We start from the raw sequence: 23,246 nt of genomic DNA, 5'->3' as shown, positions 1-23,246 counted from the left end.
GTCTGGGCGCAGCAAGGCTGGCGTGGGTCTCTCTCAGCGTGCCAAGGCAGGGCAATCTGTACCTGTTTGGCTAGGATATATCTTTTTTGGGGGGGGGCGGCGGCGACGACACTTTGGTTTTGATTAAGCCGTGCATGTTTGTGAGGAGCTACCCCTCCATGTGTCGCCTCTTTTTTTCTCTGGATACCCGTAAAATAATCTATATCTGTTACTTGCAGCCCTTGTGTGTATTCCATGCAGCTCGGGTCACTAAGTGTATCACTTCTAGCGTAACGGAAGATTGTGTAACAATGGGCAGTGTTGCTCCAGATATTGTGCAACACAAGATTTGCACGTCGGCAATCTCGCTGTGTTTCCTGAGTGACTAAGAGGTGAGTCGACGGGGTCATGCTGTGAAGACAGATCAGCAGCAGGAGGGTTTCATTGCTTCTGTTGATTTGTGTTGTGAACCCTTTTTTTTTTTTCAGCAGCAGTGGTTCACACTAGCTCTTCAGGGCTCTGTCCTGGTTGTCTGCCTTTGAGTTCTGGCATCAAATCGGTAGAGCTGATGAAGTCTGTGCATTGAAACACTGCCCGAATTCGACAGCTTTGCACAGGAATTTCATTTCTGTTATCCGTGCTGCAGATGGCTGTGTAATGCGGTGGTTATATCCTGTCTGTGGCTGTAAAACGTATTATAAATCTATGCATTTCATGCAAAAATAAATTGGTAAACAAAAATAATTCTAGGAGAAAATAAATATATCAGCGGTCCGCTAGAAACAGTTTGTAGAAGCGGTCCAATTGTTGCTGCTTGTTGTTCACAGGAAGATGTGCCAGCCCCAGAGCAGCCTGGGTGTAGCCGGGGAGACCCCTGCAAGCCCACCCAAAGAGCACAGCAACTCTGCCTCTCCCTCTCAGGTAGGAGCCGGGGGTAGGGCTGTGTGCACCAGGTGCCTGCCGCCTAAAAACCAACTGAAACACATTCCCTTCGTGGGAATTTAGTGGGACGTGAGATTAGTAGTGTTGCAGGGACAGTGAGTGTGGTGGTGGGGGGGTCGGGTCAGCCTGCAGTGAAGGGGGTGTGCTGACCTTAGAGAAGAGCACATGCAGTTCAGCCAGGTTCAATGAGGACACGTAGTTCCACCAAGGAGAAAAACAAACCGATTGTTTTCTTGGCTATTTTGTAATAGTTTTACTTTGTCGTTTTTTTTAAATGTATACATTTTCTTGCCTGATTTCTCTGGTGTCCTGTCTGTAATCTTTTAAATTGGTTTCCAGTCCTTTTTTAAATGACTATGAAATTGGTGTATCTCCTCCTGTCTAGAGAAATAAACTTACTCCCTTCCTGACTGCTTTGCGTTCTGCAGAAACGCCCCGCTGTGGACTTCATCGACCCGTTGGCCAATAAGAAGCCCCGGATCTCCCACATGACCAGCAAAGCCCAAGGCGCGTTGAATGGGAAGGTGGGCTCCTCCAATGGGAAGGATAGTGCTCTTGGGGTCCCGGCGCCGCTCCTGGCTGATCCGGTGAGCTCCAGCTCCCACTTGCACAGGCTGGAGATCCCCAGGCCCTACGACCCCCTCTCGGACGTCAGCAATGACTCCAGCCACAACGGGCGGGACTGCGAGGGACAGGAGGCAGCGGCAGCAGAGCGGCTGAGCCACCCCCCGGCCCCCAGCGCAGGGCTCCCTGTCCAGACCAGCGAAGCAACCTTCCCCAGCGCCACAGCCGGAACCCCTGCCTCTGCCCCCGGAGCCACCTCCGCATCCCTGCACGGGAAATCCAAGAAGAAATCAAAGAAGCACAAGGACAAGGAGAAATCCAAGGACAGGAGCGCGGAACCGAAGAGAGGCTGTGAATTTATAACAGAGACGAAAGGGAGCGGTGTTCCACCAAGCAGCACGGGTATGTCGTGTTTTTGTTGTGATTCCTTCTTTTTTCCTTTTTATAAACTTCCAGCACATGCACTGCCCAGCCGTCCTCCTTTCTTTCCCCAAAGTAGTGTGTCAGCTAATTTTTTTTCTTTTTTCTTCTGCTCATCCTAGCAGCCTCAGCTGATACTTTGAGTGCTCCTCTAAGTGTATTTCATGAGTACCTTCTCAGAGTGTGAAATGGTGTTTAGAAAGTGGAGCCACAGTGACCTCTATTGTTCACTATAAACATTTTTGTTTTGGCCTAATCTCTGCACTGCTGGAAGATCAATCTCATACAGTTATAAAAATCTATTTTAATATTTGGTTTGTCATGCATGACCGTTCACCTGAGATTTCACCACGTATGCATATCCATAATTTCTCTGAGTTAACTTGGTATCCTTTTTGCTGTCTTGCAGACCTGAATGGGGCGTGCAGCAATTCTAGTGTTCCTACATCCACATCGGAGATGCCAGACTATTTATTGTAAGCATCGCACGCTAGACAGGCTGAGGAATAGGAGATTGGATATCGAGTCTCACCAAAGATTGCAAACTTACTTAGACATTCTTTTTAACTATAAGAGTGTTTTTACTAAAGTACTTGTGTGTATTTAAAAAAAAAAATATATATATTTTTAGTATACATGTCATGATTGAGAATTGCTCAAATATGATCCTGGGCTGCAGCAGCTTGTGTATTGCGTCCTTAACCCTTTCAGTCCTGCAGGACCTCAAGTTCCCACCTTATCTTGGTACTGTATGTTAACATGTGCCATAGGAAATCAGATAAGGGGTCACCTTGAAAGGGTTAAGGACACCATATAATAGTGTAGAAATACATGTAAGTGTCATGTTCTCATGTATACTATATAATGTAGTTTACTGTTCAGCTTGACACAATTTAGCACTGAAAGAATGAAACTGGCCAGGTTATAGCAGCTGTGGTGCTTTTGAGGTTTCAAAGACTTCCCTCTGTCCACGTTACAGGAAATACTCGCTGATCGCATCCCAAGACCAGCGGCAGAGTTACAAGAACGACTTCAACGCAGAGTACAACGAGTACAGAGGCCTGCACGCCAGGATAGAGAGCATCACCCGGCAGTTCACTGTGCTGGACACAGAGCTGAAACAGCTAGAGCAGGGCACAGAGACATACAAGGTACAGCTAGCGCAGGGCACTGAGACGCACGAGGTACAGCTAGAGCAGGGCACCGAGATGCACGAGGTACAGCTAGCGCAGCGCAGGGCAGGGCACTGAGATGCACGAGGTACAGCTAGCGCAGGGCACTGAGACGCACGAGGTACAGCTAGCGCAGGGCAGGGCACGGAGACGCACGAGGTACAGCTAGCGCAGGGCAGGGCACTGAGACGCACGAGGTACAGCTAGCGCAGGGCAGGGCACTGAGACGCACGAGGTACAGCTAGCGCAGGGCACTGAGACGCACGAGGTACAGCTAGCGCAGGGCACTGAGACGCACGAGGTACAGCTAGCGCAGGGCACTGAGACGCACGAGGTACAGCTAGCGCAGGGCAGGGCACTGAGACGCACGAGGTACAGCTAGCGCAGGGCAGGGCACTGAGACGCACGAGGTACAGCTAGCGCAGCGCAGGGCACTGAGACGCACGAGGTACAGCTAGCGCAGGGCAGGGCACTGAGACGCACGAGGTACAGCTAGCGCAGGGCAGGGCACTGAGACGCACGAGGTACAGCTAGCGCAGGGCAGGGCACTGAGACGCACGAGGTACAGCTAGCGCAGGGCAGGGCACTGAGATGCACGAGGTACAGCTAGCGCAGGGCAGGGCACTGAGACGCACGAGGTACAGCTAGCGCAGCGCAGGGCAGGGCACTGAAGCACGAGGTACAGCTAGCGCTGGGCACTGAGACGCACGAAGTACAGCTAGCGCAGGGCAGGGCACTGAGATGCACGAGGTACAGCTAGCGCAGGGCAGGGCACTGAGACGCACGCGGTCCATACATTCCTTCCCTCGGTCCAGTCTGTCTCCATTTACTCGGTCCTGTGGTCCTGGTTTCTGTAATGTGCTTAAAGTATCGCTCAGGGTTAAGTAAATACTTGTTTATTTTGTCACGTCGCTCTCCAACTTACAGATTTATTTTTCTTCACAGACAATCCATAATCAGATCTTGCAAGAGTATCGGAAAATTAAAAAGGTAAACAATTTTTTCTAAAAGGGCTTTTTGAAATCTTTTGCAAATCCTGATTTTACACTGCTAAAAATAAATATCTCCAAATTTAATTAGCTCTTATTTTTTATTTTTTTTTATATAACTTGCAGAGTAATCCCGATTACAGCCAGGAGAAGAACCGCTGTGAATACCTGCACAGCAAGCTGGCTCACATAAAGAAACTGATAGCAGAGTATGACCATCAGCACCTGCAGAGCTGGCACTAGAACTGCCCATTCACTGGACCCTGCTAGTGGAGGAGACACACTCCTGGGCTGGACTGTCTCTGGATTCCCATTTTCAAAGGAGCCATGGAGGGGGAGCGACTCCCTCTGGTGGTGGGAGTGGGGTGGGGGCAGCAGGCTGTCATTGTGGGTGTGAAGGAAGAGGACGAGAGAGATTGTGCTTCAAGATGTGTTGTGGGTGTCGCCTTTTATTATTATTATTCCAAGTTCAGGTCTCCACAAGCCCTCTATGATAAAGGATTTTTTTTTGTTTGTGAGGGTGGTGTTTTATTAGCAAACCATTTCAGAGGGGGGGCACAACAAAACTCAGTTGAAGGATTTGACTGAAGACATGCCAAACGCTACATCAGCTGTGACAAGTATTTCTTCTAGATTTTTTTTTTTCTTGGTTAAAGAAATGGAAGGTTCTGAAGCTTAAGAAGACTTGTGGATATGTATTGTATTGTCCCTTATATTTTATTTATTTTGGTTCTTATGTTGGAATGATAATTCTGATACATCAGTACTTATCCTTATTGGTTCTGCAAGTTTTTTTTAATATAATGTTCAACCTTTTATTATTATTATTATTATTATTATTATATTATATTATTTATGAAAAGCTGTGTCAGCCAGTTGCCCTATATTACATCAGACAGCCTTTTCCAGTCCCTTATTTTACCTACCCCCTCCACACACAACTCTGCATATAAACTTTCTCATTGCATTCTCAAGCCCCTGACAGTGTCTGCCCTCTGTGCCCCTGCTGCGCTCTGCTGCTGTTCCAGCTTGGGACCCCAGCGTGCCACAGTGGAGGAGGAGGAGGAGGGTGTCGTTTATTCTGCTGTTCTTTCTCACTCGAGGGGGGTGTTAATCTTCCTCGTTTTTCAACAGTTTTCCAGTTTCAATGTTGATCTTCCTGCTGTCCAATCCATCCTCGCCTCGCCCCTAAATGTTTGGGGTTTGGTTCCGGAGATGTTGGAGCCCGCTATGTTCCTGACTCCTCCTCCTGTGGGGTGTGTCTTCCAAACCTGGCCAATGGAAAGCACCAGCCAGCCCCTCTGTAGTCCTGAAGCGCGCTCGTTGCCTCGGCTCCACTTCGCGCTTCTGTGCTGCAGAAGACGTTTGATTGTATCTGAGTTCATCGGTGTGTGTGTGTGTGCGTTTTTATTTTCTTTGCAGCATTAGGAAAGCCTTATCATATGATTTTTTTTACTTGTATTTAAGTCGACTAATCTGAAAATAGTCCTCCACTACAGACAAGTTGAACCGAATATCAGACGGGCGTGTTTCCCGTTGAACTCCCAGGGCTTTGCGGGTCGCAGGTGCTAAACCTGAGCTGAAAATAAATGAGTTCATAGAAAATCTCTTTGGGGTATCGGAGGCTCTGACGGGATTTGCCAGAGGGATCGGAATGGAAGGCGCTCCCTTTTAAAGGCATGTCAGGGAGGCAGAGGGCTTGTTCATCTTGTCTCTGTTTTTCTATAAACCACATTTCAATTGTTACACAAACCGACTTTCCCAATTTTCATTTCATGTCATAATGTTGTATTTATTTTATTTATTTATTTCTCTTTGCTGTTGCTAAAGGTCAGAGTTTTATAAATTTGACACTCTTCCTACTGTTGGGTTCAAAAGCAGTGAAACTCAAATTCAATTTGATTTTATTCACATCTACATGCTTCGCTAACCCCTAGTGCTTAAATCGTTTTGTCCCAAACCAGTCCCCTATTTGCTAACCAATTTATTCATTTTTTAAAATAACTGATACATTTCTGAAGCTCTCCCTGCAATGATACACTAAACCCAGTCAGCTGGGCGTCTCTAGTTTTGAGGCAGAGCTCCCTTTGATAGTGCTGAGGTCTGTGGTGTTTTGAAGTGTGTCTCTGCAGCTTGTCAGGAGAGTTCCGATCATAGTCACTGTGGCTAATACTGTTCCCTTAGAAAAGATTACTCTAGTGAAAGCATGCGCAAGCATAGGCAAGCCCAGAGCAGTACTGTAAAGCATATTGAACATTAAACTATAGAAATACAGCCTTCACACCTTTTTTAGCCCCTCTTGCATCTGTTTCTCGGGGAGCGTCTGTTTCTGATACACGTGGCCCCTGCACTGAACGCTGTAACTAGCGTGTCATTTGTTCTTCATGCAGAGCTGACTGTGGAAGGTCAGTTTTCAGGTTCTGCAGCGTGGTGATTTCTCCTTGCTGGGTTCTGGACAGGCCGCTGTGTCCGGCAGGCTGAGCACTGGTGATTTTTGTTTGGTGTTTGTGTGCTGAAACTCATACTGGTGTGCGCAGTGGGGTTGTGTTCAGTTGGTTTTGCCAAGGCTAAAGGGAACCCAGAATATTGTTTTTATTTCTGGGTCGATAGGGCAGGGTTAGCGGTTAAAACCAAGCCAAAATACTTCAATAAAATGTTCATCTTCCATGAAGACAGGATTTCACTTCTCTTTTTTTTAACGCTTGACCATTGGGAACATTTTCAGAGCGTGTATGTGTAGATATCTAAAAAAAACAAAAAAAAAAAGCAAAACCTTTTAACAGATGTGAGAGAATACAACGAATTTAGTTTTTGAGGAAATGGTATATAATGGCTTCATCTCCAGTTTGTAAATGGCTAAACTGTAATATAATATTTTTGCATAACAATGACTTGTACACAAAGGAAAGTGACCGTGAATATGTACGTATTCCTAAACTTGTAAACTTAACGGTATATTGAGAATATGAAGAAATAATATTAAAACCCATGCCACACACACACCCTGGTCTGGGAGGGATCTGGCCTGGATTGTGGAACTGAATTGTATTTGTCATTAAAGTGAACTGTACCAGCTGTGTGAACATCTGCTAACTGGAATTCTACAGCCTGTGAGGAAAGAGCTTTGTTTACTTCACCTGCGCCCGTGTTTAGCTTGGGACACATTGCTGGTACCCCCTCACTTCAATACAGGGATGCAAATAAGACTCCCGTTGCGTAGCAAGTTGGTTGATTCCTGTTTGTGTTTTTAAACCATGAGTTTAATAAGACGCACCTGTGCTTGTTACCTGCACACGCTGTTTCTTATCAAGCTTGTAGTGGAAGCTGGAGTCTTGTTTCCATCCCTGTATTTAAGGCAGTTCTGCACTGACAGTGTTCTGGGTGCTTCAGGTGGATTATTGACCTTTTTTCTTCACTCGGTTTTATCAGATCGTGTTACAACCCTGTCTCTGGCTCTTGGGGTTCAGGTTACACGATACAAAGGCATTTGTTCTTTTAAAGTTAGGCATGCGGTCCTCTAGAACCGTCGGGTTGGCACAAGGAAACTTTTTTTGGGGGGGTCGCTAGGAACTGAAGTTGACCTGTTAAAAGGGTCATTTTAGTTTTATTGGGTTTTTTTTGGTTTTTGTTCTGTGGAGAATAACCCTTCATTAATTGAGCCGTGGAGTTGTGGGTTCATCGGCTTCTCCACTTCATGTTGCCAAAATGTTCCAAAAATCAATCCAGGCAGTGTTGTGCGGGTTCAGGATTGCCAGCAGATGGATCCAGGCAGTGTTGTGTGGGTTCAGATTGCCAGCAGATGGATCCAGGCAGTGTGTGGGTTCAGATTGCCAGCAGATGGATCCAGGCAGTGTTGTGTGGGTTCAGATTGCCAGCAGATGGATCCAGGCAGTGTTGTGTGGGTTCAGATTGCCAGCAGATGGATCCAGGCAGTGTTGTGTGGGTTCAGGATTGCCAGCAGATGGATCCAGGCAGTGTTGTGTGGGTTCAGATTGCCAGCAGATGGATCCAGGCAGTGTTGTGTGGGTTCAGATTGCCAGCAGATGGATCCAGGCAGTGTTGTGTGGGTTCAGATTGCCAGCAGATGGATCCAGGCAGTGTTTTGTGGGTTCAGATTGCCAGCAGATGGATCCAGGCAGTGTTGTGTGGGTTCAGGATTGCCAGCAGATGGATCCAGGCAGTGTTGTGTGGGTTCAGATTGCCAGCAGATGGATCCAGGCAGTGTTGTGTGGGTTCAGATTGCCAGCAGATGGATCCAGGCAGTGTTGTGGGTTCAGGATTGCCAGCAGATGGATCCAGGCAGTGTTGTGGGTTCAGGATTGCCAGCGGATGGATCCAGGCAGTGTTGTGGGTTCAGGATTGCCAGCGGATGGATCCAGGCAGTGTTGTGGGTTCAGGATTGGCAGTGTTGTGGGTTCAGGATTGCCAGCAGATGGATCCAGGCAGTGTTGTGGGTTCAGGATTGCCAGCGGTGGTCTTCAAGACGGTGTCCCTTCCTGTTCCTCTTGTATTTAAATGGCTTAACCCTTGTAATAACATTAAATGCACTTTACCCAACTTGTACAGGTATGTATAGAGCTTTATTTCTTACATGTTTCAAATGGAGGGGAAAGGGGTGGGGTGGGGGCTGTGGTCTCTGCCATGGGGGGGTTGTAATACATATTGTTGTATTCATTTCTAATCAAACCCTGATTTGCATTGTAAGCACACTATACAGAAAAAAACAGAGCTTGTTTACATTCCTATAAAAGGTAGCAACCTTATTAAAAAGGGAGGGGTTGGGGGGGACGAAGTGGAATCCTGCTATCCCTAGCAGGTTTAAAAAAAAAAGTATTTTTGCAGTTTGTTTTTTTGCCTTAAAGAAAATGACTTGACTGTAATTGACTGTCCCTGGGATTGGAGACAGTTTCTGTATTCATACGTTTTTCACTGTAAACTAACCCTTTGTGATCCAACTAAATTGTTGTAAAAATTATAAATAAAAAAAAAAAAAGAGGAATTCCCCAGGCTTTGAGAAGAGTTTTATTTCTTTACTGTGCTGCTTGACCTTGCGTCGGGTTCTAGTCAAGCGGTGAGGCAGGAGGCTGGGAAAGGTGTCTGCGAGCAACGGACACACACATGAAATGAAACTGCCCTCAGGCAGGGGTGGAAATAAAGACTCCAGCTGCAGAGCAGGTGCATACATTCCAAGCTCTAATACGAGCAGGATTACCCACAGTGCACAGATAACAAGCTCGGGTGGGTCTGATTGTTCCTCTCTCTCGTCTGCAGCACACCCTGCCTGTGACGCTCTTGCAGAGCATGTATTCTGTACATCACTGTCCTGGGCAGTGACAGCCACTCCTAAAGGGAATGCTGTACCTGCAGGAGTCACCTTGATACCAGCCCTTGGGTGTTGAATGAAATGTGCAAACTAGTTTTCGGGTCGGTGATTCATGGGGGAGAGCTCTTTCCTTTTCTCTTTCTGCGTTGAACAAACCTCCCTAAAGTTTGGGATTGATACCTGAAGAGAGGTGTAATCAGTGATAGCGTGGCTCCCTGCATCCAACCCAGGCCCTCGTTCCAACAATGTCCTTCACTTATCGAAGTGAACAGCTTTGCGCGGTCCGGGTCCTGTAACCATGGCGTTCAACCCGGCTTCGATTTGGGTTCATTCCAGGATCTGCTTGGAACGCCCTGCAAGGACTCTCGCCCAGGTTCTTGCACAAGTCAGAAGATTATTTGCTTGGATTAGTTTGTTTATTGCTCGTACTGACAGTATTTGCCTAACCCTGCCTGCCCTGGAATGAACCAGCTGACCTTGTGAATGGAGGTGCGCCCTTTATCTCTGTGCAATCCTAACATCCCTCCCCCAAGCAACTGTCTCACTGGCTCCAGGGCTGAGCTGCATGTGATACCGTTCTCTGTGTGTGTGTATCTAACAGGGAGAGGGGCAGGGGTCAAGATCCACCAGCAGTGACACCGCTGCATTCTCCTGCCAGTCATGCTGCTGGTCAGCCTGGACTTAAAAGACAATACAGGGATGGAAATGAGACTCCTGTGCCTAGCAGTTTGAGCCATTCCTGGTTTTGCTATGACTTTACTAATAAGGCATACCTGGTCTTATTACCTACACACACGGGCTAAGCAAGCGCCGATACTCCTGGAGTGGGTGAAAGTGCTTTGGCAAGAGGAGTTTTGTTTCCATCCCTGCTATAAACCGCGGTGCTCGCATGCGACTCTCTCAGTCCGAATCTGAGCCGGGATCTCATTCCTAGCAGGCTCAGCTGAACCATGAGACTCCTGACTGGAATCAACGTTGGTTCACTGATTTAAAGGCCTGCAGGGAACAAGGTCCTGTCTGGAGGGGATTGATAGAGCCACAGGCTGCAAACACTCAGAGCCACGACACCCTTCTCATTGTACTTTAGACTGTGATGCAGATCGTCCGTTCAAGCGGCCCTGAACACAGGGTGAAGCGTAATGATCTGGGTTGGGGTTGAGGTTTCTGGAACAGGCTGGGAGACCAGGGTTGCCTAGGATATTCCGAGTGGCGCTGTTACTCCAGATCGGATTATCTGACAAGCTGTGGAAAGTTTAGGGCCTGGCTAGGGAAGCTTGCAGTGGAACTGCAGGGTAGGAGATTCATTCCAATTGGGAATAGTAGAGCTGATTCTCACACACCTGTCTAAAGATTACAGCCACACAATGTGCCCTCTTGTTATCTGAAAACAGTTTTGTGGAGGACACACAATATTATCAGATAAACATTCACTCCTCTGTCTCTCTCTAATACTCTGTACAACAATTCAGCACTGTTCGCCTCCGCTGCGGCTTAATCTGAAAGAAAACGGTTTGAAAAGTACAACAGAAAAAAAGCACCCTGCAACACCCAACTGAAATAAATCTACAACACTCCAAAAACATAAGAAAATTGACCAAGAAGTGACCGCACAGCATGCTCACTGGCTGGTAGCGTCTCCGTTCTCAATGAACTGCACTGTCTGTATCCACCGCTCACTGATCTGCACTTGCTTACAGAAGGTAGTCTGGAGGGAGCACCCTTCCTCTTAGGGGGGTGAGGAAGGGAGCAGTTCAGTCTCCATGCCTCTAGCCTGCCCTGGACTGGAGGGAGCGCCCTTTCTCTTAGGGGGGTGAGGGAGGGAGGGAGCAGTTCAGTCTCCATGCCTCTAGCCTGCCCTGGACTGGAGGGAGCGCCCTTTCTCTTAGGGGGGTGAGGGAGGGAGGGAGCAGTTCAGTCTCCATGCCTCTAGCCTGCCCTGGACTGGAGGGAGCACGCTTTCTCTTAGGGAGGAGAGGAAGGGAGCAGTTCAGTCTCCATGCCTCTAGCCTGCCCTGGACTGGAGGGAGCACCCTTTCTCTTAGGGGGGTGAGGGAGGGAGGGAGCAGTTCAGTCTCCATGCCTCTAGCTTGCCCTGGACTGAAGGGAGCGCCCTTTCTCTTAGGGAGGTGAGGGAAAAAACGGGCTCCCTTTAAAGACATATAAAATATCTGTATATAGTTTTTTAATGTCCACGTTCATACACAACTTGTTGTACAACATCAGCTAACATTTCTAGAACCTTCTGCTGCAAGTGGAATTTTTAAACTCCGCCCCCTTCCGAGTGTGGCAGCGTGGCATAACCCCGCCCCTTCCCGCTTACTGGATAACACCGATCAGCTGTTGCGCGTTTCAGAGCTCGGTTTGCACACAGTGGAGAGGCGAGCAAGTTATACACCAGCACTTCAGAGCCAACTTTGGAAACTCAGTTTTAACTTTTTGAATCTCAGTTTTAAAAGGTGAGTTCCCAGATGCATGCATGCATATGTATATATAATATATAATATATTATTATTATTATTATTTGCCAGATGAATGCTGGCATGCGTGTGAGTTCTCTGTCGCTTTGCACGACCAGCGTACAGGTTTTCCTAAGAGCCTCGCTGAGATGTAATGTACTGTGTTAATGCTGGCTTGGCTTGGCTTAGCAATTCGCTCCTATTGAACTGCGCCATAGCCTGTCGCTGTCATTCATTCATTCATTCATTCATTCCTTCATTCGCTGAAATTATGCCGCCTGTCTTATTGGGTATCGTTACATAACTGGCAGCGCGCTGTAAGCTTTACAACAGTGACTGTTTTAAGTGTTTTTTTTTGTTTGTTTTGTTTTCGTAACAAGTTTAAGGTTAAATCTGTGAATATGTGTGTGAAAACAAGCACCGGTTTCTAGTATTAAGACCTGATACAAGTCCTGGAAAGCACGGCGTGTTTTTGGGGGTATTTATTTATATTTTTGGAGACGAAGGATACGAGGCACACACAGTGCTGCTGCTGCTGTAATTCTTTCTGGTCCAGCTGTGTTTTTGGCTGTAGAATTAGTTTTACAGTAGCATCTTGGAAATGGTGTTTCTTTTTTATATACATGTATAAAAACGCGTTATTCTGTGACCTGAGGGACATTACTATGCTCCCAGAAAGTTTTGTTCAAAAATATTGACGTTCTGGGCAAATTACAAGACACCGTTTACCCAATTCATAATACACGCTTATTCTCAGGGACTTTACAAGCAGCAATGGACACTGCTTTCGATTACTTTCTCAAAACAAATAGTTATCAATACAATAATATTCATTTCATTATCATCAGTAATAAGACAATAAACCACACCTGTTACATTTAGTTCATGAAATAGTATCTGATTCTGTGCACGCGTTTCGTGATATTTATAAATGTTGTAAAAACAGATGCATGTTAGAATCGGTGTTCTAATTATGTCAAACGCAACCGATTTTCGGTGTTTCCCTTTTTATTCACTCTCAACAAGTCGAATGGTTTCTGCTTCTGTGCCTGTGGGCTGCGATACACTGCCTCCACCCGTGTGACACGACGCGAAAACAAAACTAGCAGGAGGTGAACGCCAGCCCCTCCGCGCAGCACAGAGCAGCATCCAGTGGAAACTGTCCTCCGGGCTTCACGGGGTTCCTAAGGGCTGGGGTTAGGTTTGAGGTTGGGGTTGCTTCGGGTCAGGGTTGGGGTGGGGTTAGGGTCAGGGTGGGTTAATCATCAGATGCCCGCAGGACAGTTTCTCGTTGATATTCCTTTCCGCTGTTTCCCTGCCCTATGCAACATGTGAGTATATTATTATTATTATTTTGCAGATCCTGACAATGGAAATGCTGATTAAGATTGAAGGACCCAACGTGAAATACAGCGAGAAGTACATCGAGTCTCAGTACCCATACCACAGCGCTGAGGTCTCGCTGGAGAACGGGACTTACAAGGTAATGAGGTCACTGTGCCGGCCCGGGGGTGGCTGGGCGGGCTCCCAGGGAGGGAGCACTGCAGCGGGCTCCGGCCAGCTGTACAGTAGTTACAGTTGACTAAATAAACATGGTCACTCCTGAGTGTTGCTTCACGCTGCTGCCCGGGTGATCGAAATCCTGCGATCGCAGCGCGCTGCTGCACTTCTCTATTGTGTTCCACACCCTTCCGTTTGCAGGACTCCTGCCCTAATGCTGGAGCAGTTTCCAAAGCAATGCAAATAACAATGCGGCCAGAAACTGCAAAACAGGTCAAACTAGTAGAAACCCAGCAGACAGACTTTAGATCGGCATGCCACAGAGGGCGCTGGCTAAAACGTCTGTCTGTCTGGCTTGCGATCAATAAGACCCCAATTGCATAGCAGCCTGATCCGTTCCTGGTCTTGCTTGTTACCTGTACACTACTGTGGCTAATCAGGCTTGTATTAAAACCTGGAATGGGTGCCTGTGGGAGTCTCATTTCCAGGTTTTGCCATAGAGAGAGTGATTGCGAGCACACTGCACAGAGCAGGGTATTTAACAAGAATGAAATGCACACACTGATGAGAAGCAGTGTCTCGGAGCGCTGCTTTGATTTGAGTGGCGCCCCCTGCAGCTCACCTCATTGTTCTGCGTTCAGGTCAAGCCCTCCACCACCCACTTCACGTTCCGTACTGAGAGGAAGGTGCCCAAGCTGGGGGTCATGCTGGTGGGCTGGGGAGGCAACAATGGGACCACGGTCACCGCCGCCGTGCTGGCCAACAAGCTGGGAATGACATGGAGAACCAAGACTGGGATCCAGGTAAACTGGGCAGGATTAACTGGGGTTGGGAGGGTGGGGGAGGCATAGAATCGATAACATCTAATACCTTACAACTAGCATATAGCTGCTCAATGCATAGCTTAGAAAAACAGGCTGAGCCGTGCTAGAAACAGGTGTCTCAGGTATTAACCCCGTGCTGTCCTCTCTCTCCTCACCGGGCAGAGTGCAAACTACCTGGGCTCACTGCTGCAGTCCTCCACGGTGTGCCTGGGCACGGGTCCACAGGGCGACGTCTATGTGCCGTTCGGGAGGCTGCTGCCCATGGTGCACCCCAACGACATCGTCTTCGATGGTAGGTCCAGGGGTCTCCCCCTGCCTCCCCAGCCTGCTTGCATAGCCCCCTTTGCTGTGTTCATGCTCTGTCAATAAGGTGATATTGTGCTGCTGTGTCTGTAGAGCCAGTGTGCGTGTTGCGTTATCCTGTTCGCTGATGCGATCCGCGTTTAACATGCTTTTCTTATTGCTCAGTCTGTGGGGTCATTCCCTCCTGCGACCCTTCATGCTCTGTAGACCTGTGTTAGCTGGCTGTGTCTCCAGGTCAGGGGTCAGTCTGTAGTGCTGACAGCTGCCTCTCCCCTCCCAAGGCTGGGATATCTCCTCCCTGGATCTGGCCGCTGCTATGGAGCGCGCTCAGGTGCTTGACTGGTCGCTGCAGCAACAGCTCCGTCCCCACATGGAGAAGCTGAAACCCAGACCCTCCATCTTCTTCCCCGAGTTCATCGCAGCCAATCAGGGAGAGCGTGCTGACAACTTCATCCAGGGCACCCAGCAAGAGCAGGTGTGCGTCTGTATACAACTTTGTCCTAAATATCCCCAAACGGGACCCTTATACTTCCTTATAGTTAATTTACTCTTCGCCTGTTCAGGGATGGAACTAAAGCTCCCGTTGCCAAGCGGTTGATCCATTCCTGGTTTCACAGTGAGTTTAGGATGACACACCTGAGCTTGTGACTGCGGCGTGGGTGTAACTGTAATGTAATAGGAGTCTTATTTCTGTCCCTGGCACATATCCTTCCATCTAGACTGAGAACCGCACCACTCAGCTAAATCTTGTGTGTTGATAAATATTCTGTTCCTGTCTTGATTGGTAAATAACTAAGCGGTTCGTTCCCAGCTGGAGCAGGTGCGCAGGGATATCCGCGATTTCAAGCAGAAGAGCGGCGTGGACAAGGTGGTGGTGCTGTGGACCGCGAACACAGAGCGCTTCTGTGACGTCACCCCGGGAGTCCATGACACGGCACACAACCTGCTCAAGGCCATTGAGGTGAGAGGGGGTTCAGAGAGACCCCGTGTGCTCTCGCTGTGCTAGGGAGCCACGTGCATCCTGCGCAGGGATGGGAATCAGACTCCCGTTGCACAGCAGTTTAGTCCTAGTTTAATAATAAGACCGTCTGGCACGCACGGGGCTCTGTCTAATGGCAGCCCCCCTCGAGCGGTGACATCACATCAGCTGACTCGCCTGAGGCTGTTTCCATAGCAATCGCAGCATGTTGTGGAACAGGACAGCCGGTTTGCCCTGGGGCCTGGGAGTTCACTGGTTTGACGGCAGACTGTCGTTACTCCCTGGGTTGTCTCTCCATTCCCAGGGACAGAAGGAACACTGCAGCTTGTCTCTTAATTTCATTGTTTCATTAACTTAGTAATTGTTTTCATGAATGTAGTTGATATTCCTGCTGTCAGAGACAATGTGTGCAGCTGGTGTGAAGTCTTTGAACCAGGGTGGTTTAAAACCTCCTCCCTACACAGGCATGTCAATGAATGAAAGATTAAACACATGGAACCCGCGGGCAAACTTCAGGCAATTCCTTCAACTTGTCTGTCCTCCCAGTGGCTCCTCGCCAGATTGTTTGAACAATTCCTACAATGAGTTTACATGGCTTAAAGTGGGTAGGGAGGGATAGAGAGAGAGTGAGAGGGGAGAGGGTGTGTTAGTTCTGTCAAGTTCTTTAACAAGACAGGCTGTAGAGAGCACAGCTGGGACCTCAAACCAGTGAAGTGCCCCTAGACTGAGAGAAATACTTGATTCTGTTCATGCTGTCCCACCCTCCACTCTGTGCCTCTCAGATCGGAGCGGAGGTCTCCCCCTCCACCCTGTTCGCGGTGGCCAGTATCCTGGAGGGCTGCGCCTACATCAACGGCTCCCCGCAGAACACCTTCGTCCCGGGGGCGGTGGAGCTGGCCGTGCAGCGCAGAGTCTTCATCGGGGGAGACGACTTCAAATCCGGGCAGACCAAGATCAAGTCAGTGCTGGTGGACTTCCTCGTGGGCGCGGGGCTCAAGGTGAGAGAGAGGCTGCAAGCTCAGGGAACGGGAGGCGACCTTTCTGTAGAGGCTTTCAGATAAAACTGTAACTCTGTGTGTTCCTCCCCCCTCACCAGCCCACCTCCATCGTGAGCTACAACCACCTGGGCAACAACGATGGCATGAACCTGTCTGCCCCGCAGCAGTTCCGCTCCAAGGAGATCTCCAAGAGCAACGTGGTGGACGACGTGGTGAAGTCGAACCCTGTGCTGTACCGGCCGGATGAGAAGCCTGACCACTGCGTGAGTGCGCGGGGAGGGGCTGGGTGAATTCTGCAGGGGCTGTGTTGCTGTAATGTGACGGAGACGCCCTCCAGCTTCCTGTTCTAACGCTGCAGTGTCTCGTGTTGGCCACCAGGTGGTGATCAAGTACGTGCCCTACGTGGGAGACAGCAAGAGAGCCATGGACGAGTACATCTCTGAGATCATGATGGGAGGAACCAACACCATCGCCATGCACAACACCTGCGAGGTGAGTCACAGCACTCCTGGGCTCCAGTACAACTGCAGAACCAGGAGCTGAAGTTGCCGTTATAATGGCACTGCTAGTTTGTTCAGTTATAGTTATGCTGCAGCAATTACAGTTCTAATAACTATTACACTGACAGAAACATCTGCCCACGTTAACAGCTTTTACTCTGTTGTAAATAGCCGAGCTGTAAATCACAGGTATAAATGCAGAAACGTGCTATAGAACTTTTTTAAACAAGTAGGGGCCACTATTGAAAAGAACTGATTGTATGACAAATAAACGCAAAAACTGAACTGTAATTTATATGATGTGTTTTAAAACTACTTTTTTTCTTTTTAAGCTGTTTTTCATATTTCGTGCATAAGGCTCCTCTGTACAAACGCACACATCCGGAATGTATGCAAATAGCATTTCCGTAAACAAAGCATCTCTCTCTTTCCCTTTCTCTCTCTCTCTCTCCCTCCCTCTCTCCCTCTCCCTGCAGGATTCCCTGCTAGCCAGCCCTCTTATCCTGGACCTGGTGATCCTGACTGAGCTGTGTCAGCGCATCTCGTTCTGCACCGAGTCCCAGCCGGAGTTCCAGGGCTTCCACAGCGTGCTCTCCATCCTGAGCTACCTGTGCAAGGCACCGCTGGTCCCTGAGGGCACGCCCATCGTCAACGCCCTGTTCAAGCAGCGTGCCTGCATTGAGAACACCATGCGGTGAGGGGCAGGGTCTCCTATCAGTACTGCAGTTTCAGGGGCAGGGTCTTCTATCAGTACTGCAGAGTCAGGGGCAGGGTCTCATGTCAGTACTGCAGAGTCAGGGGCAGGGTCTTCTATCAGTACTGCAGAGTCAGGGGCAGGGTCTCATGTCAGTACTGCAGAGTCAGGGGCAGGGTCTTCTATCAGTACTGCAGAGTCAGGGGCAGGGTCTCCTATCAGTACTGCAGAGTCAGGGGCAGGGTCTTCTATCAGTACTGCAGAGTCAGGGGCAGGGTCTCATGTCAGTACTGCAGAGTCAGGGGCAGGGTCTCATGTCAGTACTGCAGTGTCAGGGGCAGGGTCTCCTATCAGTACTGCAGAGTCAGGGGCAGGGTCTCCTATCAGTACTGCAGAGTCAGGGGCAGGGTCTCCTATCAGTACTGCAGAGTCAGGGGCAGGGTCTTCTATCAGTACTGCAGAGTCAGGGGCAGGGTCTCCTATCAGTACTGCAGAGTCAGGGGCAGGGTCTCCTATCAGTACTGCAGAGTCAGGGGCAGGGTCTTCTATCAGTACTGCAGAGTCAGGGGCAGGGTCTCATGTCAGTACTGCAGAGTCAGGGGCAGGGTTTCATGTCAGTACTGCAGTGTCAGGGGCAGGGTCTCATCAATACTGCAGTGTCAGGGGCAGGGTCTCCTATCAGTACTGCAGTGAAAAACGTGGCCCTGTGTTTCTTAGAGGAGTCAGCTGTAAGGATTCTTCACTGAGTTTCTCTCTCTCTCCCTCCCTCCCTTCCACAGGGCCTGCCTGGGTCTGCCCCCTCAGAACTACATGCTGCTGGAGCACAAGATGCAGAGGAGCTCCCTGTGCAGCAAGCCTGGCATCACCGACACAGTTTCCAAGAAGCTGTCAACCCTCAGCAACGGGCACATCCAGAAGGGTCTAGTCAAGCTCCATGGGCAGTAGGACAGCGTGGTGCGGGGGTGGTTGGGTGGTTGGGTCGGTGGTGTGTCCAAAACAAGATAAAGGACTGTGACACTGACCCTCCTGCTGCATTTTGGTGCTTTGACAGAACCTGAACAATGCGGCGTTACACTTGAGAAACAGACCACTCCTGACAGCGAATCTCACAAAAAGGACTTCGGCTCGGCAGGCCGATTGACGCACCACTTCATTCGAAGGCTCCTGTGTTTTGTTTTGTTTTTTGTTTGGGTTAAACAGCTAGTTTCACAGACCTCCATTAGCTGTAGTCTTGGACTGCCTTACCTAAAATAACAGGCGGCAGTAATCTAGCTCTGTGAAACTAGCCTGTAATGTTTTGTAACAATTTTTTTTTTTTTTTAAAGATTTAACTGTTTTATTATTATGAGTAGTGTTATTGTTATTATTATTATATCTTTGTGTCCAGACCACTCCCTTAATTCCACATCGTCCTGTCAGTGTGCAGTAAACAGCTGTCTGTCGTACTGTAGTTATTTTGTATTGCTGTTATTGATGACTTCAGTGTGAGCACTGATTGTAAGCGCTTTTAACGTAGTCTCTTAGTTTCTTGTTATTGTTGCTGTCTAGTTTTAATGGATGGTTTTTGTTTTGTGAACGTGCCGGGGGGAGACTGCAGAAACGGCATCATTGAGTTACAGTATGACATCACAGTGACCTTTCCCAGCCCAGCGCTCTCTCACCTTAACATTCCAAATAAACACATGCTTTCTGAACCTGCAGCTCTGTGTGGTTTCTGTTTGTTTTGTTTTTAAGCACGCTGTTCAATGTCAAATTTAGCTTCAGGTGTTCATAGCTCAGCTGTAATCATCAAGGTGGATCTGATATACACGGGAATTTGAAACTGGTGCCTTAAAAAAAAAAAACAACTAGCTGTAACGTAATGGAGTAGACACTGCCCTTTCCAGGCCAGATCCCAGGTTACTATAAGAGGAGTACAATAATCTTAGCAGTGCATGGGGGGAATGTGGGGACATGAGGGTTCAGGGGGAACAAAGACCGGGAGAGCCCCAGAACTGACGAGCACCACTGCAGGGTCCGGGCAGATGAGTTTATATTCACTGAACCAAGCACAGCTCACACTGACGCATGCATGTAATGTGTGTGTGTGGTTTCTGAAGTGTTGGGTTTCAGACGCCATTGACAGTGACCTTCTTCTCCTGTTATAACTGCCTTAATTTGCCAGGTCCGCTTGTAATATTACTACCTTGACCAGGGGTGTCCAATCCCGCTCCTGGAGGCTCATTCCACTCCAGGGTTAACAGGTGCAATGAGGTCATCAACTCCTGCAGAGTCTGGGTGGAGGTTTAATTGAGCCATTTAGAACAAGGCTGGAAGAAAGACCAGGAGTGACTCGGGGGGCAGTGAGACCCACGGACCAAGGTGGAACAGCAACGTCTTTTGACTTGAGTTTTCTTTTCCAAGTTCGGAAGGTCCTCTTTGCGTTTACAGCTGGATATTTGCAGGTGGTATGAACAGCGTTCCCCACGCTACGAATCACCAGCGAGAAACTGGTGCGTCTCCAAGAACATCCCTCTGTCAAAATATCATTTTCTCGTTTCCAGAAGTCTTTGTCAGCCTAAGAACGTTCCAGGAATTTCAAATCCATTCATTTTCCTCCTCCTCATCAGCGTTAGAAACATTTCTTCCGGGTCCCTTTTTCTTGTGTGTTGAACACCTATGGGTTTGATTCAGTGATAATATTGCTAGGTAATAAAACCAGATTGTGCCTTCAAGGGTGAGCTCCAGTTACAGACTGTACCAGATCACTAATGAAGAGGGTTTATTCCTTAGAGGGCGCTGCCACCCAGTGGAAGCTAACTGCACTGCATTTACATTGTCACAGGATGCAGAATTATGATGCAGTATTCAGGAGGCGGGTGTGTTAGTTTAACTAAATTAATTGGTTAATTAAAATCGAAGGACACATTAAGAAACGCACAACTCCGTGTGTGCAGCACGATATTGCCGGTTAAAACACACCAACAACGCCAATAAATACAGCCTGGCGCCGCGAGTAACACGGGAAAAAAACATGACAGAACGGAAATGTATTTGTAATTAATTAATTATTAAACGAAATGTAAAAGTAGCAATCCCTATAACACAATATGGCTATTAAACTAATTACAGCAACAAATTATACACCCAGTTCTGAAACTGGCTAGCTGCTGCTTCCCCGCGGCTCCTCCTAATAACAGAGGGAAGAATGAATAAAGAAATGCACGCAAATCACCGATGTTAACCCGAACCGGACAGACAGGTGCAGCGATTCAATTTTTTTGCACAGCTCTTATTCAACAACACTTATACTGTGTTTTAAAAAAAAATTACAAATACTAATCTTTCACGTGTGCCTCTGTTTAAGACAGGCAGGTAAAGCCCCGCCCCCGGGTTGTGGCAGCGAGCTATGACGTCACCGGTTCCTGGTTTTCGCAATGGCTGGTATTGCATTTGCTGCCCTACAGTCTGGGCGACCGCTAACAAGATAAAGTCAAGCTAAAAGCGACCACGAGTACGCTCTTCACTTAGATGCATTTGGTTTAAAAATGAAAACTCTGTCCTCTGATTTGCGTTTAAACGTGCGCTGCAGTCTCTCCTCTCAGACGTGCGATCACGATAGCGGACTGCATTACAGCAAACTGACACTTCATTTTCGTATCGTTTTATTTTTTTTTCAGTTCTGCAATGACTTGGTTTAACCCCCGCGTGTTACAATGGGACTGTTGCAGTATATCACAGGCTCCAGCTACAGACAGGCGCGCCGTCCCTTTAAGAAAGCTTGCTCCGTTTCACCGGGCACAGAGAAGATGCTCAAGAACAGCCTGCATCACCACGCCTTCCCTGGAGTGCACAACCTACGCGCCTCGTCAGCCTTGATCATATTTTGCGAGTGTGTTTTATACACTATTTAAATAAACAACAACAACAACAACAACAACAACAACATAACAATCAAGAACACACATGATACAGAACTGAAGAGGGTGTAGGGAAGGGAAGGGGTGTGCCCGGGCTGTTCAGAGACAGGTCTGAGAGAGACCACGGCGGGGCTAATAACTTACTGAGAGAGGACCTTGCAACAGCCTGTCAGTGCACTCACACCAGGAGCCTGTCAATGCACTTCACAACAGGACCAGGATCCTGTCAATGCACTTCACACCAGGGCCAGGAGCCTGCCAACGCACTTCAACAGCAGGTCTGAACACAATAAGAGTTCAGAATTCAGGAGACCATGCAAAGGGGATGCTAATGGGTTACTAATTTGTAAAAACATATACAACCTTGGACATTTTCTAGAAATAACGCATATTATAGTTTGTTTTTTGTGTTTAACTTTTATTAATGGTTTGTTATAATGGAGGGGGGGGGACATGGTCCCCTAACCCCCCCCCTTCCCCAGCCCCACTCAGCAGAATCTCACTCAGTCAGTCTTTCTGTCGCATGAATTACAGTTACTTCAAGGAAACCAGCCAGAACTTTGGTAAAAAGTCTTGGTGAAGTTTATTTTTATTTTTTTTAAATCTTGAATATAAATTAAAAACTAGGCACATGATTAAAAAAAAAAAAACAATTAAAACCAGACAGTTTTCCAGTTGTTGAGAAACAGGCCCATCCCAGCTCCTTGCTCTGCTGCAGCCCGTGGCAGTGAAGGCTCTCCTCTCTCTGTCTCGCTCTCTCCCTGCGGGACGTCCTGGAAAAAAGGGTTTAGCAGCTTATGGCCTCGAGCCACGGGCCCCCAATGCAGACCGTTCCCACAGAGGAGAGACGAGAGAAAACAGCCTGTCTGCTCTGTGAAGCTTTCTCTCTCCTCTGAAGAGCTGGTGAAAACTGAGCAGTAGGAGCGACACTTCTAAAACATTTACATGAGAAAACGAAACAAAGCAGAAAGAACACACCCTGAAATAAATGTGTCACTGTAAACAGAACGGTCGCCACAGTGCTTCTGCATTCGCGTGTGCTTCCTAGTGATTCCATGTGCCCTTTACATAAAAACTAAAATAATTCAACCCCCCTCCCCCCCCCAGGAAAATAAAAACATCTAAAATAAACACACACAACCACCTTTACATGTTTGAATGGCAACTCACCTAGAGGGGGCACTGTTGCTTCCATGTCATTACAACAATATTAAAACAAGAACAAGAAGAACAGTGGAAATGTGTTTGCAGGTAGATACAGGTACGTGTTTGGGGACAGTCTTTAAATACACCTGCTGTCTGTCTGTCTGTCTGTCTCGTGTGATGTCGGTCTCCGTCGGTCGACTGGCTCTTGGGTCGGTCGGTAGTCGGTCGAAGTTCCACCAGCTGGCTGGTGACCTCCTCAGAGACCAGCGGTCGCGTCCTGCCCCTTGCTGGGTGCTGTACGTGAATATGCAAGCCCGTCGTTCTCAGGGAGGGAGCTCGGGAGATCCCTCGGGGAGGGGGGGAGGGGATCTCGCAGGTGTGGTGGTGGGGGAAAAATCACACACTCATCGTCATGCTGGGGGAATACTGGAAAAAACAGTGAAAAAACAGAGGGTGCAATCAACTGTTTGAATATTCATACATTTAATTAAAAATTTCTTCAACAACACGCACGCACACACACCCCTGAGCTCGTTATCTGTACAATGTGGCTAATCA

The 23,246-nt window shown here is 48.2% G+C and overlaps 4 protein-coding genes across 4 annotated transcripts in view; 3 read left to right on the top strand and 1 right to left on the bottom strand.

The window, feature by feature from the left end:
* The window catches only part of LOC121300531 (RNA polymerase II elongation factor ELL-like), a 20,351-nt gene extending 15,745 nt beyond the window's left edge, over window positions 1-4,606 (top strand). Inside the window, exons 7-12 of the mRNA XM_041229096.1 lie at window positions 807-900; window positions 1,350-1,887; window positions 2,315-2,381; window positions 2,885-3,056; window positions 4,023-4,067; window positions 4,193-4,606. Of these exons, the coding sequence (XP_041085030.1) occupies window positions 807-900; window positions 1,350-1,887; window positions 2,315-2,381; window positions 2,885-3,056; window positions 4,023-4,067; window positions 4,193-4,309 (1,033 nt within the window). The 3' untranslated portion in view covers window positions 4,310-4,606. The remainder of the gene's footprint in view (window positions 1-806; window positions 901-1,349; window positions 1,888-2,314; window positions 2,382-2,884; window positions 3,057-4,022; window positions 4,068-4,192) is intronic.
* A 2,634-nt stretch (window positions 4,607-7,240) lies between these two features.
* On the top strand, window positions 7,241-9,067 carry LOC121301059. Its single transcript, XM_041230163.1, has 2 exons — window positions 7,241-8,445; window positions 8,509-9,067. The coding sequence occupies exons 1-2, from the start codon at window positions 7,825-7,827 to the stop codon at window positions 8,812-8,814; spliced, it is 927 nt and encodes a 308-aa protein (XP_041086097.1). The 5' UTR covers window positions 7,241-7,824; the 3' UTR covers window positions 8,815-9,067.
* A 2,667-nt stretch (window positions 9,068-11,734) lies between these two features.
* On the top strand, window positions 11,735-19,343 carry LOC121300909 (inositol-3-phosphate synthase 1-A-like). Its single transcript, XM_041229890.1, has 11 exons — window positions 11,735-11,845; window positions 13,206-13,328; window positions 13,987-14,148; window positions 14,332-14,461; window positions 14,754-14,947; window positions 15,284-15,433; window positions 16,234-16,449; window positions 16,548-16,712; window positions 16,828-16,941; window positions 17,426-17,643; window positions 18,423-19,343. Exons 2-11 carry the CDS (start codon window positions 13,215-13,217, stop codon window positions 18,586-18,588), a joined length of 1,629 nt encoding a protein of 542 aa, XP_041085824.1. The 5' UTR covers window positions 11,735-11,845; window positions 13,206-13,214; the 3' UTR covers window positions 18,589-19,343.
* Window positions 19,344-23,038: 3,695 nt separating this feature from the next.
* LOC121300530 (single-stranded DNA-binding protein 3-like) overlaps window positions 23,039-23,246 on the bottom strand; it is a 36,335-nt gene continuing 36,127 nt past the window's right edge. Inside the window, exon 14 of the mRNA XM_041229095.1 lies at window positions 23,039-23,114. Coding sequence (XP_041085029.1) covers window positions 23,085-23,114 — 30 coding nt within the window. The 3' untranslated portion in view covers window positions 23,039-23,084. The remainder of the gene's footprint in view (window positions 23,115-23,246) is intronic.

Source organism: Polyodon spathula, chromosome 26 (assembly GCF_017654505.1).
Source record: "Polyodon spathula isolate WHYD16114869_AA chromosome 26, ASM1765450v1, whole genome shotgun sequence".
NCBI classification, from domain to species: domain Eukaryota; kingdom Metazoa; phylum Chordata; class Actinopteri; order Acipenseriformes; family Polyodontidae; genus Polyodon; species Polyodon spathula.
The sequence above is the reverse complement of the archived record's forward strand: the minus strand, read 5'-3'. Positions and strand labels throughout refer to the sequence as shown.

What these genes read in the sequence shown, in the direction of transcription:
- LOC121301059 (XM_041230163.1), top strand. Translation starts at nt 7,825, where the DNA reads ATGGATCCAGGCAGTGTTGTGTGGGTTCAGATTGCCAGCAGATGGATC. An exon ending in TTGCCAGCGGATGGATCCAG is followed by an intron (nt 8,446 to 8,508) that starts GCAGTGTTGTGG and finishes AGATGGATCCAG; the next exon opens with GCAGTGTTGTGGGTTCAGGA.
- LOC121300909 (XM_041229890.1), top strand. Translation starts at nt 13,215, where the DNA reads ATGGAAATGCTGATTAAGATTGAAGGACCCAACGTGAAATACAGCGAG. An exon ending in GAACCAAGACTGGGATCCAG is followed by an intron (nt 14,149 to 14,331) that starts GTAAACTGGGCA and finishes CTCACCGGGCAG; the next exon opens with AGTGCAAACTACCTGGGCTC. An exon ending in CAACGACATCGTCTTCGATG is followed by an intron (nt 14,462 to 14,753) that starts GTAGGTCCAGGG and finishes TCCCCTCCCAAG; the next exon opens with GCTGGGATATCTCCTCCCTG.